The sequence below is a fragment of the Carcharhinus amblyrhynchos genome, chromosome 8, assembly GCF_965287045.1.
Source record: "Carcharhinus amblyrhynchos chromosome 8, sCarAmb.v2.hapA, whole genome shotgun sequence".
Lineage (NCBI taxonomy): Eukaryota > Metazoa > Chordata > Chondrichthyes > Carcharhiniformes > Carcharhinidae > Carcharhinus > Carcharhinus amblyrhynchos.
Genome location: NC_137331.1, coordinates 114704251 through 114723908, shown reverse-complemented (window position 1 = coordinate 114723908; position 19658 = coordinate 114704251). Strand labels below are relative to the sequence as shown.

Below are 19658 nucleotides of genomic sequence, written 5' to 3'. Positions count from 1 at the left end.
TTTTCACAGTAATTTCATTGCAGTGTTAATGTAAGATACCTGTAAACTTTAAACTTAAAATTTGGAAGCTGTGGCTGGGATTGGGGGAGGATGTATCTAAGAGCTGTGAAATCTCCGGGACGTGGAGGGGCGGGGTGGGGACAAAGGTGTCTTTAAGAGCTGTGGCGGGGATTGAGTGGAGAGTGTTTGTGAGCGCTGTGTGCTGGCTGGGATCAGCGGGAGGATGTCTCTGAGAGCTGTGACTGGAATCAGTGGTAGCATTGTTTGCTGTTGGGTCTGTGTTTTGATATTGGGTTTGTGTTTTGCTGTTGGGGTTCGATCTGTCAGTGTTCCGTTAGTGGGTTAGTGTTTTGTCTGTGTTTTGTTAGTGGGTCAGTGTTTTTGCTGGCGGGTTAGTTAGTGTCTGTTAGTCTCTGTCGGCGGTGTAGCTGCAGACAGATAAAGGGGGAGTCGGCGCTAAGTAGCGGGACGGGTGAAAATCCCTCTGTGGGGAAAATTCAGCGCAGAGCAATTTGCAGGGCACAGTCTGTGCTGGCGTAAGATTTTTATCCGGCCAGGACGGGGCAAAAGGGGCAATTTAATCTAGGTGAAATCCTAAATCCAGAACATGTAACTAGTGAAACGTGTCCAGTGAAAGAGAGAAGCTGAGACTGCGACCTCTAACGACGCGATCCCCCCCTAACGGGGCTGGGGAATCTGCAATATATTGTGGATTTTAAAAAAAACTGTGCAGATCATTCCAAATCTTTGTTTTGATTTAAGTAAATTATCCCATTGCCAGGGATTGTTGCAATTTATTTTATATATATATATAGTGGATTAAAATTCCATCAGTTTCCCTGGTGGGATTCGAACCCCTTGCCCCGGAGTGTTTAGCCCGGTGTGGGTGGTGTGATTCAGGGGGAGTGAGGGTCGGCGGGGGAGTGGAACAGGAGCCAGGACAGTTTGTGGGGGGTGTCCCAGGCAGCGCGGAGCCAGCCAGCGGCTGAATGAATGAATGAATGAATGAACGAACGGGTGAAGGGACGATGCTGGGGCTGTGTGTCCGTCCACCCTGCACCCGGGCCACTTTCAGGAGGTGCCTGCACCATGAGGTGCTGCTCTGGCTCCTGCTCAAGCTGCTGGCTCTGCTGTGCGCGGTGGCCTTGCTCTGCGAGCTGGCCATCTACTATGCGGTGCTGATGGGGTGCGACTGGCCTCCGCTGAAAGCTGCAGGCGACCAGGGGGGACACCGAGCCCCCCACCCAGCAGTCCTCAAGGCTTTGTTCCTCGCTGACACACATCTGCTGGGAGCCCTGAGAGGACACTGGCTGGACAAACTGAGAAGGTGAGATAACAGAGACACACATACAGACACATACATATACACACATATAAATACACATGCATACATACAGATACATACTGACACATACACACACACATATACACACATAACATAAAGATACACGCATAGACACACATACAGCCACACATATACCAACACATACGCATACATACAGACACACACAAACACACATACATATACACATTACATAAAGATACGCATAGATGCACATATAGCCACAAACATACAGTCACATACACACACATACAGACAACACACATACAGACACACACGTTCATACACAGACATACTGATACATACACATATATAGACACACAAACACAGACACAAATACACACACACAAAGACACACAGATACATACAAGTACACATAAATGCAGACACACGTAGAGACACAAAGTCATACTCACATTTTCATAGTAACTTCATTGCACTGTTAATGTAAGCCTACTTGTGACTAAAACATGCAGACACACACACAGAAATATTACCTGATTTGCTCAATTATTATTGTCATGATTTGATTTGATTTATTCTTGTCACATGTATTAACATACAGTGAAAAGTATTGTTTCTTGCGCACTATGAGAGTGCAGAATGTAGTGTTAGTCGTAGCTAGGGTGCAGATCAATTAATGCAAGGTAGGTCCATTTGAAAGTCTGATGGCAGCAGGAAAGAAGCTGTTCTTGAGTCAATTGGTACGTGACCTCAGACTTTTGCATCTTTTTCCTGATGGAAGAATGCAACGAGAGGGCGGGAAAGTGGAACTGAGCCACGACAGATCAGCCATGATCTTATTGAATGGCGGGGCAGGCTCGAAGGGCTAGATGGCCTACTCCTGCTCCTATTTCTTATGTTCTTATGTAATGTTGTAATGTTTATTTATTAGTCACAAATAAGGCTTACATAACACTGCTGTGAAGTTACTGTGCAATTCCCCTAGTCGCCACACTCTGGTGTCTCTTCAGGTCATTGCACCTAGCCAGCACGTCTTTTGGAGTGTGATAGGAAACTGGAAACCCACGCAGACACAGGGAGAATGTACAAACTCCACACAGACAGTGACTCAAGCTGGAATCAAATCCGGGCCCTGGCGCTGTAAGGCAGCAGTGCTAACCACTGCGCCACCGTGGAAGAAGGTCAAAGAGAGAATGTCCAGGGTGCATGAGGTCCTTAATGGGGTCCTTAATTATACTGGCTGCTTTGTCGAGGCAGCAGGAAGTGCAGACAGAGTCAATGGATGGGAGGCTGTGTGATGGATTGGGCTACATTCATGACCTTTTGTAGTTTAAAGTTTAAATTTATTGATTAGTGTTGCAAGAAGGTTTACATTAACGCTACAATGAAGTTACTGTGAAAATTCCCTGGTCGCCACATTCTGGTGCCTGTTCCAGAACAGATGGAGAACTTAGCATGGCTGATGCACCTAACTTTTTGGACTGTGGGAGGAAACTGGATCAACTGGAGGAAACCCGTTCAGACACTGGAGGGGACCGTGTAGATTCTGCACAAACAGTGACCCAAGACGGGAATCTAACCTGGGCCCCTGGCTCTACGAGTGCTAACCACGGTGCCACCATGCTGCCCCCCTGTTATATTGTACGGGGATACTGTGAAAAGTATTGTTTCTTGCCTGCTGTACAGACAAAACGTATCGTTCATAGAATACATAGGGGAGAAAGAAAGGAGAGGGTGGAGAAGATAGTGTTACAGTCATAGCTAGGGTGTAGAGAAAGATCAGCTTAATATAAGGTGGGTTCATTCAGAAGTGATGGCAGCAGGGAAGAAGCTGTTCTTGAGTTGGTTGGTACGTGTCCACAGACTTTTGTATCTTTTTCCTGACGGAAGAAGCTGGAAGAGAAAATGTCCGAAGTGCGTAGGGTCCAAAAGATCAATGCTAAATCTCACTTGTTTAAAAATTGGGCTGGGGAGAGCAAAATTAAATAGATTAAATTAACTTGATTTGATTTATTATTGTCACGTGTTTTGGGATACAGTGAAAAGTACTGTTTCTTGTGTGCTATACAGATAAAGCATTCTGCTCATAGAGTACATAGGAGAGAAGAAAAGGAAAGTGTGCAGATTGTAGTGTTGCACTTATCAAAAGCGTGTAGAGAAAGATCAATTTAATGCGAGATAGGTCCATTCAAAAATCTGCTGGGAGCAGGGAAGAAGCTGTTCTTGAGTTGGTTGGTACGTGACCACAGACTTTTGTATCTTCTTCCCAATGGAAGAAAGTGAGGATCTTAGCTTCAAGCTGCCTTCGCTCATATAAAGAATTCCAATGGTCAGCAGAGTGTGTGGTTTAAATCCTCTTGGGCAAACTAGCTTTGATGATGGGTCATCCAGACTCGAAACATTGGCTCTATTCGCTCTCCAATGATGCTGTCAGACCTGCTGAGGTTTTCCAGAATTTTCTGTTGTTGTTTTAAGCAGTTCGGAAATATGTTCCGACGCCAGCACAGCTGCATCAAGAAAATGATTGCAGAACTCTGCAAATGAGAAAAGAGAGATTGCCAGATCCAGTTTAATTACAGACCCAGATGTTTTTAACCTCTGCAGACTGCTGTAGCTCAGGAAATGTCGTCTGAACCAGATGAGTGGTTTCAACAAATTGATAAAACTGGGACTTATTTCTAATAAATGGGCTATATGGCCAAATGGGTGGTTGGTCAGAATATATTCCGTCACAGCATGTGGGGATTAAGTTTCCACAAAGGGGGCTGGGGGGGGGGGCTGGTTACAATTAGAGGAACGCAGAGATCCCAGAGGGTTTGTAGAGTTGGAGGAGATTGCAGAGATAGGGAGGGGGATGAGGCCATGAACGGATCGAGAATTTTCAACCTGAAGATGTCCTTGACCGGGATCCGATGGGAGTCAGCGAGTACAGGATTAGTGGTGGAACTGGACGTATTGCAAGTTAAGATATGCACAGCTAAGGTTTGGGTGACCTTGTGTGTTTGTGGAGGGTGGCCTGCGGGAGATCAGCCAGGAGTGCGTTGGAATAATGGATTCTAGTGTAATGAAGTCACGAACAAAGTTATCAGCAACAGATGAACTAAAACAGGCGGGATGACAAAGTTAAGCAGTGTTGTGGAGATTAAAATAGGTGGTTGTATTCTAGTTATTTTCCTATAACTTATATCTTTGGCACAGTGGAACACTGGTTAGTACTGCAGCCTCACAGTGCCAGGGACCTGGGTTTGATTCCCAGCTTGGGTCACTGTCTGTGTGGAGTTTGCACATTCTCCCCATGTCTGAGTGGGTTTCCTCCGGATGCTCTGGTTTCCTCCCACAGTCTGAAAGACGTGCTGGTTAGGTGCTTTGACCCGAACAGGTGCCGGCGTGTGGCAACTAGGGGAATTTCACAGTAACTTCATTGTAGTGTTAATGTAAACCTTACTTGTGACAAATAAATAATAAATAAATAAACATTAAAATTGTGCCTTCTAGTGTGTTTGCAGTTGAAAATGAGGACAATTTGAAGAGGCTTCCTAAAGCAGGGTAAAATCAGTGAAAACTCACAATGTTTGTTCCCTCATAAGCTAACCCACACCCCCAAGCGAGGTAAACCTTCTCTGAACGGTTTAAAATACATTCAGATCCTTAAATATGGAGACCAAAGCTGTACACCATACACCAGATCTGGTCTCGACAACACCCTGTACAACTGAAGCAAAGCATCCCTACTTTTATATCCCAACCTCTAAGCAATAAATGGTAACATTCCATTTGCCTTCTCAATCACTTGCTGTACCTGCATATGTACCAGGCCACCCAAAACTTTCCGGTAAGTTCTAGCAATGTATTTCCATTTAACTAATGATTTATTCATTGAATTGAAATTTCACCAGTTACCGTGATAGGATTTGAACCCATATCCACAGAGCATTAGCTGGGCCTCTGGATTTGAGGTGTCGTGGTAATGTCCAATGACATTACCGTGAATGTGTATCTCCCCCAATCCATTTTAGCTACGTTAAAAGTAGAAAGGTTATCTTTCTTAAATACAACTACAAATCCTTTCTTGAGAGGAGAAAAAGCTTGGATTCCATTACACTACCCAGTTGCATAATTTCATGGGAGATTTCACTTTTATGATTAAGGAAATGATTTTTTTACTAGAAACTTGAATGGAAACTTAACCAGCACAATTTTAAATGGAGCTTGGTCACAACTGTGCAACAAGCAGTCACTTTGGGCACTTTACAACCTTCCAGACTGAACATTGAGTTCACCAACTTCAAAACCTGAAATCTCCCCTCCATGTTCCCATTTATTTTGTTTCATTTCTTCTTTTCTTCTCATTCATTTATATTTTTATCAGCCTTCATTCTCACTTCCATTTTCCCACTTCTCCATTCTCGCTCCCCATCTTGCCCTAAATCGCCTCCCCCTTCAGGGTAACTGCCACATTCCTCAGGCTGTCCCTTAACCACCAACACCGCTGTCCTGCCATTCACATATACTGATCACTTAGTGGACACTATTAGCACCTTTCTCAGCCTTTATTATCCTCATTTACATTTTCTTTGTCCCATTACAGCCTCACCCCCTAGCCTCATAGTATAAATCTCTTTTAATTTTCTTTGCTCTTAGCTCTGATGAAGGGTCATCCAGATTCGAAACGCTGTCTTTATCCTCTCCCCACAGATGCTGTCAGACCCGCTGAGATTTTCCAGCATTTTCTGCTTTTCTTCCAGCATCCGCAGTATTTTGCTCTTATTTAAGCAGAAACTCATCTTGGTTCTAAAATATTAGGGTAGTGATTCCCCTTCCTTTGGTGTGATTCTTGGGAAATCTGCGAGAGGTGAATGACAATGAAATGGCGATGGGTCAGTTATTGTAATGGATTGATTTTGTCTGGGCCAAGATATTTTAGCCTTCAACATTAGAGGCAAAATTTTTGTACCTTGCACCAGACAGTGACTAGAGATCAGAGCTCCGGATTGACTTCCAGGGGCTTCCTTGTATAGAGTTAGTGTGGCTGCTTCCTTCCATAAGACAAAGGAGCAGAATTAGGCCACTCGGCCCACTGGATCTGCTCCGCCATTCAATCATGACTGATATTTCTCTCATCCCCATTCTCCTGCCTTTTCTCCATAACTCCTCATCCCCTTATTAATCAAGAACTATCTATCTCTGTCTTAAAGACACTCAGTGGGTTTGCTGTAATTAATAGGAATGGTAGTCATGATGTGGAAATGCCAGCGTTGGACTGGGGTAGGCACAGTGAGAAGTCACAGTCAGAAGATTCCAAATAAACCTGTTGGACTTTAACTTAGTATTGTGAGACTTGGTATTGATAGAAACATCATAGACAAAAAGGCAAAGAGAATGTAAATGGTGATGATAAAGGCTAGGAATGGTGCCAAGAACGTCCATTAAGGGATTGGAATATGTAAATGGCAGGACAAAGGTGCAAGAGTGTAGGAATATGGCAGAGGGCCCTAGTGGGGTGGGGGAGGGGGGAGGAAACAAGATGGACAGTGGAAAAATAACATGGAAAACATGGCAGCCAATTTGCTCACGTTGGCATCAGTGGGTTAGCACTGCTGCCTCACAACACCAGGGATCCGGGTTCAATTCCTGGCTTGGGCCACTGTCTGTGTGGAGTTTGCACATTCTCCCCGTGTCTGCATGGGTTTCCTTCGGATGCTCCGGTTTCCTCCCAGTGTCCAAAGATGTGTGGGTTAGGTGGATTGGCCATGCTAAATTGCCCCTTAGTGTCAGAGGGACTAGCTAGGGTAAATACATAGTGTTATGGGGATAAGGCATGAGTGGGATTGAGATCGGTGCAGATTTGATGGGCTGAATGGCCTCCTTCTGCACTGTAGGGTTTCTATGATTCGCGGAGAAGCTTCTCCACCCGGCTGGTGGGGTTAATGTGCGAAATTCACTCCCACAGCAAGTAGCTGAGGCCAAAACGTTGTGTGGTTTCAAGAAGAAATTAGGGGCTGTGAGGGTATATAGAGGGAAGGGGGGGTAAATCAGGATATTGAATTTGATCGGAATGAATGATGGAGCAGGCTCGAAGGGCCGAACGGCCTACTCCTGCTTCTGCTTTCTATGTAAACGAGCAACGTGTGCCAGAGTAAATCGTACATTGTAACATATCCTGATTTTCAGAATGGTAATAAGTCACTTGATGTTCCGGAACAGCATTATTGGAGTACATTCTGAAACATTCAACCAAAAGGAAATGTAAATTCTAATAACGCAAAATTAAAATGAATGGTATCCGGCACAAGAATTCAGAAGCTGGTGACATGCAAGTTGAACAGGATTTGAAAAGAGAAGCCCGGTTCATGTTTTGAATGTGTGGACCTTTATTTCTCAGGAGTTCTGTCTGTCGCAAGTTCCAAGCTGTTTACCCTGCTCGCCGAAGGATATAGACCCAGTTTGCAACTTGAATGAACCCGGACAGTCCAACTTGCAACAAAACATCAAAGCAACTTTTGCAATCACGCCACCAAAACTCAGCACCGTAAATCCACAGAGTCTAAAGATCAGCCACGTAATGAAATGTAGACGAGGGAGGAAATAAAATGAGCATGCTGCAAAAATTATTCCAGCAATTAGGAGTCAAATTTACCCTATAATTTAACATTAAGATAAATCAGAGAACCCTATAGTCCAAAAGGAGGCTATTTGGTTCATCTAGTCTGCATCAAGCATAGTCCCACCCAGGCCCTATTCGCGTAACCCCATGCTTTTACCCTAACTAGTCCCTCTGACACTAAAGGGCAAATTAGCATGGCCAATGCACCTAATCCGCACCATCTTTTAGACTGTGGGAGGAAACCGGAGCACCTGGGGGAAACCCATACAGACACTGGGAGAATGTGCAAACTCCACAGAATCAATGACCCAAGCTGGGAGTCGAACCCGGGTCCCTGGCGCTGTGAGGCAGCAGTGCTAACCACTGTGCCACCGTGCTGGGAAAACACTCTAGTTGCAGGAATCTGAAACAAAAACAGAAAAACGCTGGAAAATCTCAGCCGGTCTAACAGCATCTGTGGAGAGAGAATAGAGCCAATGTTTCGAATCTGGATGAACCTTCATCACTCTGACTCAAAACGTGGGCTCTATTCTGTCTCCACAGATACGGTCAGACCTGCTGAGATTGTCTTGCAATTTCTGTTTCTGTCTTTAATTTAGCAACTCAGGTCACTGTGTGTCTGGAGTTTGCACCTTCCCTCCGTGTCTGTGTGGGTTTCCTCCGGGTGCTCGTTTCCTCCCACAGTCCAAAGATGTGTGGGTTAGGTAGGTTGGCCACGTTAAATTGCTCCTTAATATCGGGGGTGCGCTAGCTAGGGTAAATGCATGGGGTCAAGCGCATAGGGATTGTAGTTAGTACAGATTCAATGGGCTGAATGGCCTCCTTCTACACTGTATGATTCTAACAGGAGTGGTAAACCCAGGATTAATCTGGCTGCATGCGCTAGCCAGCACAAGATTAAGGAAGCTAAACCCATGCCCGGTAATTCGATGTAGAGAGTTAAGGTTCAGATTCTTGGGCAGACTGGGACCAGTTCTGGAGATTAGTCTTTATCTGATAGACGGGTTTCCCTTTTAATGTCCCCTTATTTCCTGATCCTGAGTGCACATTAAAAATGGAGCTGCGTTCAAGTGCAAACAGCTGTTACTGTGTCGGAGTGTGACGAGAAGCGGTGAAAAATTTAGTGAGATTTCTTTGCCCAGTGTTGTAAGCAACGATGTCTGAAATTTGTGCTGTTAGGTCTCTCTCTCTCTCTCTCTCTCCAGGGAATGGCAAATGGAACGGGCTTTCCAGACTGCGCTGTGGTTTTTCCAACCTGACGTCGTGTTCATTCTGGGTGACCTGTTTGATGAGGGGAAGTGGAGTTCCCCGGAGGTACAGTGTTGTGAATTCTGTCACGTTCTGTCCTGTCAATCTGCTGCATCCTTCGATTGATCCAGTTTCAACTGGGGAATAATTCAGTAATTAAATTGACGCGCAACTTTTGGTTAAATGTTACAAATGTGTAAAATGTTTTAAAAAATCGTATTGAACCACATGCATGAAAAACATTGTGGGTGGACTTTTACAACCTCATCGCGCCTGTTTTGTGGCGGGAAAATGTCGCAAAATTGGGCGCGATGTGATTCATGGGAATGGCGCCCGTTTTCCAGCCCATTCCCATCTTATCCAAAAAAACAACAGCGCGATCGGGAGCCCCCCCAAAACAGGCGAAACAGCAATTTGCATTTCTTTTGCATTTATCACATTGTTATCAGCGAGTATCACTCCCAATTGTCCCAGCTCACTGACCCTAACCACCTTGCTCACTGCAGCTGGATCTGTCAGGAAAACACCTCCTCTATAAAAGTCAGATTCAGCCTGTTGATCAGTGAGGATGGTCCAGGAGATAAGTCTCTGCGTTCAAACAACTCCATGCTGTCGGGGGTGGGGGCGGTTGTTTTGTGGCAGCCATGTTGCGTTTTGGGTTGGGGGGACCTGCGATTGTGTGTGGGGGGTAGTGGGTGCTACTGTTGCTCACAGGGTTCAACCTCGGACTCTCAGCACAGACCCGGAACACAGCTCTCTCCTCGGGTCTTAGCGCTGACTCTGGGTCCTCGTGCTGGCAGCAGCAAGTACTGTCCAGGTGGGGGATGGGCTGGAAACTCTCTGAGTGGCAATGCTGCAGCCTCAGGACTTGTCAAACAGCACTGACTGTGGCCACTACTGCGTGGGTTCTGGGTTTGTGAATAGGGGGTGTGGGGGGTGCGGAATGGGGAGGCTGTCTTGCCATTCTGGGACCTGTGCGGGTAATGTGGGGAATGTGTGTTGCTGGGGGTCTGTGTGGGAGGGTGGGTATGGGGAGTGTGTGTTGCTGGGGGTCTGTGTGGGGGGTATGGGGAGTGTGTGTTGCTGGGGGTCTGTGTGGGGGGGTATGGGGTGTGTGTGTTGCTGGGGGTCTGTGTGGGGGGGTGGGTATGGGGAGTGTGTGTTGCTGGGGGTCTGTGTGGGGGGGTATGGGGTGTGTGTGTTGCTGGGGGTCTGTGTGGGAGGGTGGGTATGGGGAGTGTGTGTTGCTGGGGGTCTGTGTGGGGGGGTATGGGGAGTGTGTGTTGCTGGGGGTCTGTGTGGTGGGGTATGGGGTGTGTGTGTTGCTGGGGGTCTGTGTGGGGGGGTATGGGGAGTGTGTGTTGCTGGGGGTCTGTGTGGGTGGGTATGGGGTGTGTGTGTTGCTGGGGGTCTGTGTGGTGGGGTATGGGGTGTGTGTGTTGCTGGGGGTCTGTGTGGGGGGGGTATGGGGTGTGTGTGTTGCTGGGGGTCTGTGTGGGGGGGTATGGGGTGTGTGTGTTGCTGGGGGTCTGTGTGGGGGGGGTATGGGGTGTGTGTGTTGCTGGGTGTCTGTGGTGGGGTACGGGGTGTGTGTGTTGCTGGGGGTCTGTGTGGTGGGGTATGGGGTGTGTGTGTTGCTGGGGGTCTGTATGGGGGGGTATGGGGTGTGTGTGTTGCTGGGGGTCTGTATGGGGGGGTATGGGGTGTGTGTGTTGCTGGGGGGCAGTTGGGGGGGGTATGGGGAGTGTGTGTTGCTGGGGGTCTGTATGGGGGGGTATGGGGAGTGTGTGTTGCTGGGGGTCTGTATGGGGGGGTATGGGGTGTGTGTGTTGCTGGGGGGCAGTTGGGGGGGGTATGGGGTGTGTGTGTTGCTGGGGGGCAGTTGGGGGGGGTATGGGGTGTGTGTGTTGCTGGGGGGCAGTGGGGGGGGTATGGGGTGTGTGTGTTGCTGGGGGGCAGTGGGGGGGGGTATGGGGTGTGTGTGTTGCTGGGGGTCTGTGTGGGGGGGTATGGGGTGTGTGTGTTGCTGGGGGTCTGTGTGGGGTGGGTATGGGGAGTGTGTGTTGCTGGGGGTCTGTATGGGGGGGTATGGGGTGTGTGTGTTGCTGGGGGTCTGTATGGGGGGGTATGGGGTGTGTGTGTGGCTGGGGGTCTGTGTGGGGGGGTATGGGGTGTGTGTGTTGCTGGGGGTCTGTGTGGGGTGGGTATGGGGAGTGTGTGTTGCTGGGGGTCTGTATGGGGGGGTATGGGGTGTGTGTGTTGCTGGGGGTCTGTGTGGGGTGGGTATGGGGAGTGTGTGTTGCTGGGGGTCTGTATGGGGGGGTATGGGGTGTGTGTGTTGCTGGGGGGCAGTGGGGGGGGGGTATGGGGTGTGTGTGTTGCTGGGGGTCTGTATGGGAGGGTGGGTATGGGGAGTGTGTGTTGCTGGGGGTCTGTGTGGGGGGGTATGGGGTGTGTGTGTTGCTGGGGGTCTGTGGGGGGGGTATGGGGTGTGTGTGTTGCTGGGGGGCAGTGGGGGGGGTATGGGGTGTGTGTGTTGCTGGGGGTCTGTGTGGGGGGGTATGGGGTGTGTGTGTTGCTGGGGGTCTGTGTGGGAGGGTATGGGGAGTGTGTGTTGCTGGGGGTCTGTGTGGGGGGGTATGGGGTGTGTGTGTTGCTGGGGGTCTGTGTGGGGTGGGTATGGGGTGTGTGTGTTGCTGGGGGTCTGTGTGGGGGGGTATGGGGTGTGTGTGTTGCTGGGGGTCTGTGTGGGGGGGGTATGGGGTGTGTGTGTTGCTGGGGGTCTGTGTGGGGGGGGTATGGGGTGTGTGTGTTGCTGGGGGTGTGTGTGGGGGGGTATGGGGAGTGTGTGTTGCTGGGGGTCTGTGTGGGGGGGTATGGGGAGTGTGTGTGTTGCTGGGGGGCAGTGGGGGGGGTATGGGGAGTGTGTGTTGCTGGGGGTCTGTGTGGGGGGTATGGGGAGTGTGTGTGTTGCTGGGGGGCAGTGGGGGGGGGTATGGGGAGTGTGTGTTGCTGGGGGTCTGTATGGGGGGGTATGGGGTGTGTGTGTTGCTGGGGGTCTGTGGGGGGGTATGGGGAGTGTGTGTTGCTGGGGGGCAGTGGGGGGGGGTATGGGGTGTGTGTGTTGCTGGGGGTCTGTGTGGGGGGGGTATGGGGTGTGTGTGTTGCTGGGGGTCTGTGTGGGGGGGTATGGGGAGTGTGTGTTGCTGGGGGTCTGTGTGGGGGGGGTATGGGGTGTGTGTGTTGCTGGGGGTCTGTGTGGGGGGGTATGGGGAGTGTGTGTTGCTGGGGGTCTGTGTGGGGGGGTATGGGGTGTGTGTGTTGCTGGGGGTCTGTAGGGGGGGTATGGGGTGTGTGTGTTGCTGGGGGTCTGTATGGGGGGGTATGGGGTGTGTGTGTTGCTGGGGGTCTGTGTGGGGGGGTATGGGGTGTGTGTTGCTGGGGGGCAGTTGGGGGGGGTATGGGGAGTGTGTGTTGCTGGGGGTCTGTGTGGGGGGGTATGGGGTGTGTGTGTTGCTGGGGGTCTGTGTGGGGGGGTATGGGGAGTGTGTGTTGCTGGGGGTCTGTATGGGGGGGTATGGGGAGTGTGTGTTGCTGGGGGTCTGTGTGGGGGGGTATGGGGTGTGTGTGTTGCTGGGGGGCAGTGGGGGGGGGTATGGGGAGTGTGTGTTGCTGGGGGTCTGTGTGGGTGGGTATGGGGAGTGTGTGTTGCTGGGGGGCAGTGGGGGGGGGGTATGGGGAGTGTGTGTTGCTGGGGGGCAGTGGGGGAGGGGTATGGGGTGTGTGTGTTGCTGGGGGTCTGTGTGGGGGGGTATGGGGTGTGTGTGTTGCTGGGGGTCTGTGTGGGGGGGTATGGGGTGTGTGTGTTGCTGGGGGTCTGTGTGGGGGGGTATGGGGAGTGTGTGTTGCTGGGGGTCTGTGTGGGGGGGTATGGGGTGTGTGTGTTGCTGGGGGTCTGTATGGGGGGGTATGGGGTGTGTGTGTTGCTGGGGGTCTGTGTGGGGGGGTATGGGGTGTGTGTGTTGCTGGGGGTCCGTGTGGGGGGGTATGGGGTGTGTGTGTTGCTGGGGGGCAGTGTGGGGGGGTATGGGGAGTGTGTGTGTTGCTGGGGGTCTGTGTGGGGGGGTATGGGGTGTGTGTGTTGCTGGGGGTCTGTATGGGGGGGGTATGGGGTGTGTGTGTTGCTGGGGGTCTGTATGGGGGGGTATGGGGAGTGTGTGTTGCTGGGGGTCTGTAGGGGGGGGTATGGGGAGTGTGTGTGTTGCTGGGGGTCTGTAGGGGGGGGTATGGGGAGTGTGTGTGTTGCTGGGGGTCTGTATGGGGGGGTATGGGGTGTGTGTGTTGCTGGGGGTCTGTGTGGGGGGGTATGGGGTGTGTGTGTTTCTGGGGGTCTGTATGGGGGGGTATGGGGAGTGTGTGTTGCTGGGGGGCAGTGGGGGAGGGTGGGTATGGGGAGTGTGTGTTGCTGGGGGTCTGTATGGGGGGGTATGGGGTGTGTGTGTTGCTGGGGGTCTGTGTGGGAGGGTGGGTATGGGGAGTGTGTGTTGCTGGGGGGCAGTGGGGGGGGGTATGGGGAGTGTGTGTTGCTGGGGGTCTGTGTGGGTGGGTATGGGGAGTGTGTGTTGCTGGGGGGCAGTGGGGGGGGGTATGGGGAGTGTGTGTTGCTGGGGGGCAGTGGGGGAGGGGTATGGGGTGTGTGTGTTGCTGGGGGTCTGTGTGGGGGGGTATGGGGTGTGTGTGTTGCTGGGGGTCTGTGTGGGGGGGTATGGGGTGTGTGTGTTGCTGGGGGTCTGTGTGGGGGGGTATGGGGAGTGTGTGTTGCTGGGGGTCTGTGTGGGGGGGTATGGGGTGTGTGTGTTGCTGGGGGTCTGTATGGGGGGGTATGGGGTGTGTGTGTTGCTGGGGGTCTGTGTGGGGGGGTATGGGGAGTGTGTGTGTTGCTGGGGGTGTGTGTGGGGGGGGTATGGGGTGTGTGTGTTGCTGGGGGTCTGTGTGGGGGGGTATGGGGAGTGTGTGTTGCTGGGGGTGTGTGTGGGGGGGGTATGGGGAGTGTGTGTTGCTGGGGGTGTGTGTGGGGGGGGTATGGGGTGTGTGTGTTGCTGGGGGTCTGTGTGGGGGGGTATGGGGTGTGTGTGTTGCTGGTGGTCTGTGTGGGGGGGTATGGGGAGTGTGTGTTGCTGGGGGTGTGTGTGGGGGGGGTATGGGGTGTGTGTGTTGCTGGGGGTCTGTGTGGGGGGGTATGGGGAGTGTGTGTTGCTGGGGGTCTGTGTGGGGGGGTATGGGGAGTGTGTGTTGCTGGGGGTGTGTGTGGGGGGGGTATGGGGTGTGTGTGTTGCTGGGGGTCTGTGTGGGGGGGTATGGGGTGTGTGTGTTGCTGGGGGTCCGTGTGGGGGGGTATGGGGTGTGTGTGTTGCTGGGGGGCAGTGTGGGGGGGTATGGGGAGTGTGTGTGTTGCTGGGGGTCTGTGTGGGGGGGTATGGGGTGTGTGTGTTGCTGGGGGTCTGTATGGGGGGGGTATGGGGTGTGTGTGTTGCTGGGGGTCTGTATGGGGGGGTATGGGGAGTGTGTGTTGCTGGGGGTCTGTAGGGGGGGGTATGGGGAGTGTGTGTGTTGCTGGGGGTCTGTAGGGGGGGGTATGGGGAGTGTGTGTGTTGCTGGGGGTCTGTATGGGGGGGTATGGGGTGTGTGTGTTGCTGGGGGTCTGTGTGGGGGGTATGGGGTGTGTGTGTGTTGCTGGGGGTCTGTAGGGGGGGGTATGGGGAGTGTGTGTGTTGCTGGGGGTCTGTATGGGGGGGTATGGGGTGTGTGTGTTGCTGGGGGTCTGTGTGGGGGGGTATGGGGTGTGTGTGTTGCTGGGGGTCTGTATGGGGGGGTATGGGGAGTGTGTGTTGCTGGGGGGCAGTGGGGGAGGGTGGGTATGGGGAGTGTGTGTTGCTGGGGGTCTGTATGGGGGGGTATGGGGTGTGTGTGTTGCTGGGGGTCTGTGTGGGAGGGTGGGTATGGGGAGTGTGTGTTGCTGGGGGTCTGTATGGGGGGGTATGGGGAGTGTGTGTGTTGCTGGGGGTCTGTGTGGGGGGTATGGGGTGTGTGTGTGTTGCTGGGGGTCTGTAGGGGGGGGTATGGGGTGTGTGTGTGTTGCTGGGGGTCTGTAGGGGGGGGTATGGGGAGTGTGTGTGTTGCTGGGGGTCTGTATGGGGGGGTATGGGGTGTGTGTGTTGCTGGGGGTCTGTGTGGGGGGGTATGGGGTGTGTGTGTTGCTGGGGGTCTGTATGGGGGGGTATGGGGAGTGTGTGTTGCTGGGGGGCAGTGGGGGAGGGTGGGTATGGGGAGTGTGTGTTGCTGGGGGTCTGTATGGGGGGGTATGGGGTGTGTGTGTTGCTGGGGGTCTGTGTGGGAGGGTGGGTATGGGGAGTGTGTGTTGCTGGGGGTCTGTATGGGGGGGTATGGGGAGTGTGTGTGTTGCTGGGGGTCTGTGTGGGAGGGTGGGTATGGGGAGTGTGTGTGTTGCTGGGCTGGGGGGGGCCAGCAGAGTTCCTTGACCTCTCCATCTGTCTCTCCCCTTCTCCAAATCCTCCCTTCAGATTGATGGGATGGCTTTTGCCAACCCATTGATCTTTTGGGTGCTGCTGGAGGAGGATGAATCGTGGGCACAGGAGGCCTGGGCCTTACCACTCGCAGGAGGAAAGGGCCGCCATTTGCCCCTGGGGGTGGGGGATGGTGGAGAAGGAGGGAGCAGAGACCCTGGCAGTTCCACGTGTGGGTGTCCTTTGAGAAACGGTCAGACACCGCGTACTGCCGATGGCTCCGGCTCTGAAAGGAGACAGTGTGACACCTGTGCCATTCATTGCAGATCCTGGCACCTCGGGGCACGGGGGTGGCGCGCACTCCCGGTGCTGTGAAACTGACGGCCACCTTAAACTTTTACTCCACCGAGTCCTCCCAGACCCACATTGGAGACCTTTGTGGCATTTCCCAACCATCCGCCCACAAGTGTGCCAAGGAGGTCACGGATGCCCTGTATACCCGGGCTGGCCAGTATATTAAATTTGACCTGGACTAGGCCCAGCAGGAAGCCTAGGCTGCAGGATTCGCGGCCATCGCGGGGATGCCAAATGTGCAGGGGGCAATAGACGGCACCCACATTGCCATGGTGAAGAACCCAGGAAGATTCATGAACAGAAAGGGCTTCCACTCAGTAAATTGCTGTGTGACCATCGTCTGAATGTCACTCACATCTGTGCCAGACACCCCGACAGCGTGCATGACCACTTCATATGGAGGAGTTCTGATATCCCGGAGGTCTTTGAGGAGAAGCCCAGGTGCAGGGATGGCACATGGGGAACATGGGAAATCCGCTTTGGACTTGGCGATGATGCCTGTGCGGAGGCTTGGGAGTGATGTGGAGACCCAGTACAATGAGGCCCACATTGCCACCCATTTAATAGTGGCTGCATCAGGCTCCTCAAGATGCGACTCAGGTGCCTGGACCGCTCTGGCGAGACCCTCCAATATAACACCCCGATATCATCCCGCATTGTGTGCTGTGCCCTATACAACCTGGCACAGCAGCGAGGAGACATCTCGGAGGAGGAGGAGGAGGATGTGGAGGCCAGCCAGCCGGGCATCGCTGGAGAGGAGGCAGCTCAGTGGGGGGAAGAACAGGAGGAGGACAACAACAAAGAACAATATCACCCAGGGCTGACAGCGGCAAGAGTCAGGGCAGCAAGGGAGGCCTGATCAGCATGCGGTTTGGCCATAGGAGCCTGTGTTGCCATACATGGGTTCCATTCTTGAGGGCCCTGGCTGGCTTCTAGGTGTCAAGGATGTTTCCATGACACCCTCTTCATCCCGCTGCCCCTGAGATGCCCCGGTGTCAGGAAGGAGGGAATCAGAAGGTGTAGCCACAGCCACAGGCTCTTGGCTGGAAGGCCCCAAGCTTGGGCTCAAGCCCTTCCTGCCCCCTTGGGGTTCCTGTGGGCCCCGGGTCACTCCATGGGACGGTGGTACTTCTGCAGTGAGTTCCAGAAGCTCCGGCGTCACCTGGCACTGCCAGTCCTGGAGGACCACCTGCGTTCTTGCCATGGTGGTCAAGCCCTCTGCGATGGCTCTCTGAGTCGGGGACCACCTCTCAATGGCCACAGCAAGTGCCCCTCTGGACCACTGTCTGCGGCCATGACCCTCGGTGACTGGGCCACGTTCTCAGGAGTTGCTGCCATAGCCTGCTGTGTCTCAGCGCTGCCCCACTGGGTCTCCTGCAAACTCTCGAGCCTCTCAGCCGTGGGCCACAGAATCTCGAGAAGCCTGTTCAGTCCCTCAGCTGTGACCTGCTGTGACTCAGTCATCACTTGGAGCCTGCCACTCATGGTGAGGAGCCCCTGCCCCAGGCTTTCCACCGCAGGTGCCACCCTCGCAGTGTTGGCCTGGGAACCATGCACGACAGGCAATAGCTGGTCCGCCTGAAAGCTTTGGGTCTCCTCCCAGCAGCCTCGCAGTTGGTGCAGTGTGGCCGTCAGCCCCTCCTGCATTCCCTGGCTCTGTTGCTACATTTTCAGCAGCTGAGGGAGAAGTGATGTCAGAGGCCCAGCATGTAGCCTGGGGCCAGCTGGGTCCTCGTCTCCGATAGGCCCCCACGTGCCAGAGGCCTCGGACGTTTCCCCCTCCACCAGATGTACTCCGTCAGATGTGTCGTGCTCACCAGAGAGTGACCCAGAAGCCTCAACACTAACCTGACCCACCGATGTGAGAGTCTCTGAGATGGCGAATTGCGAGGTAGAAGCTGACGCAAAACTGGTGCCAGCCTCAGAGATCCCTTCACTGGCTTCCTCTGAGGGGTATCCGGAGTTATCAGGGGCTGGAAGGGCAGGACCAGCAGTGGTAGCCACGATGCCAGATGGCTTGATGGATTGAGTTATAAGGAGAGGCTGGATAGACTGGGACTTTTCCCTCTGGAGTGTAGGAGGCTGAGCCGTGATCTTATAGAGGTCTACAAGATACTGAGGGACACAGATCAGCTAGATAGTCAATATCTTTTCCCAAAGGCAGGGGAGTCTAAAACTAGAGGGCGAAGGTTTAAGGTGAGAGGGGAGAGATACAAAAGTGCCCAGAAGGGGGGACTTTTTTCACACAGAGTGTGGTGTCTGGAATAAGCTGCCAGGGGTGGTATTAGAGGCTGGTACAAGGTTTGTGATACTCTTGGGTGAGAGAAGGGAGGTGCTTGGGAAGTCTGCCTTGTTAGGACAGATCAGCTGCAGCAGCTTGGGTGAGTGACTCGCTCCGTTAGAGTATTCCAGTGGGTTTAATGCAGTTTGCCTTGTTACCAGGGAGGGGAAGGCAAATCAGCACTGGCAGGTGTGCTGATGGCGGGGTGGGGGGGTGGGGAGGGTGATGGGGGGTGGTGGGGAGGGTGATGGGGGGGGGGGTGGGGGGGTGGGGAGGGTGATGGGGGGTGGTGGGGAGGGTGATGGGGGGGGGTGGGGGGGTTGGGGGGGGGGCGCTGTGAGGGGAGGGATGCTGGGGTGTGGGCAGGGGGTGTTGAGGGGATGGAATTTGTGCCTGTGTGATGATCAGAGGCAGGGGAGAGAGAGAGAGGGTCATGTCAGTCAGTTAGCGGGACTGGGAGGATGGGAGTGATGGGGGGGGTGCAGATGCTGGGGGTTCAGGGTCAGTAATGTTGGGGGGAATGCATGTCTGATATCTGTGGGGGGGGGGAGAGGCTGAATCTGGTCTGTGGGGGTTCTGTCAGCAGAGCTGTTTTCTCTCGGTTTTCCTGCGCATGTGCAGGTTGTGACTGCGGTTGGAGCTGCCGGCTGTCTGGTGAATTAAACCCCTGTCCACTGCCTCTAACAGCTAGAAACGGTCCAGCCCATATTTCCAAAGACCGGGGCAAAGAATTGCGAGTGTAAACTCGCCTGAAAAATGGATCAGGAATTATCCCATTTTCACACTACCTGGACAGTTAGAAAAAGATCGTGTCAAATTCTGCCCATTATTTCTGAGGGTACAAATTCTATAAGAATCACAGCTTCATCTTATAGTGCAGAAGGAGGCCATTCGGTCCATCGAGTCAGCGACAACAACAATCCCACCCAGGCCCTATCCCCGTAATCCCAATATATACCCTGGTGCAGACGGACCTCGGGGTCCTTGTGCATGAGTCGCAAAAACCCAGCTTGCACGTGCAGCAGGTGGTCAGGAAGGCGAATGGGATGCTGGCCTTCATTGCGATGGGGATTGAATATAAAAGTAGGGAGGTCTTGCTGCAGCTGTATAGGGCATTGGTGAGGCCACAGCTGGAGTACTGTGTGCAGTTTTGGGCGCCGTACTTACGCAAGGATATTTTAGCCTTGGAGGGAGTACAGAGGAGGTTTACTAGGCTGATGCCAGAGTTGAGGGGGTTGAGCTATGAGGAGAGGCTGAATAAACTGGGCTTGTACTCGTTAGAGTTTAGAAGAATGAGGGGAGATCTCATTGAGACGTATAAGATGATGAATGGGATGGATA

At 52.9% G+C, this 19658-nt stretch overlaps 1 protein-coding gene across 1 annotated transcript in view; it reads left to right on the top strand.

The window, feature by feature from the left end:
• The first annotated feature begins 931 nt into the window (after nucleotides 1-931).
• Nucleotides 932-19658, top strand: part of mppe1 (metallophosphoesterase 1) — a 61722-nt gene continuing 42995 nt past the window's right edge. Inside the window, exons 1-2 of the mRNA XM_080194998.1 lie at nucleotides 932-1327; nucleotides 9116-9224. Of these exons, the coding sequence (XP_080051124.1) occupies nucleotides 1002-1327; nucleotides 9116-9224 (435 nt within the window). The 5' untranslated portion in view covers nucleotides 932-1001. The remainder of the gene's footprint in view (nucleotides 1328-9115; nucleotides 9225-19658) is intronic.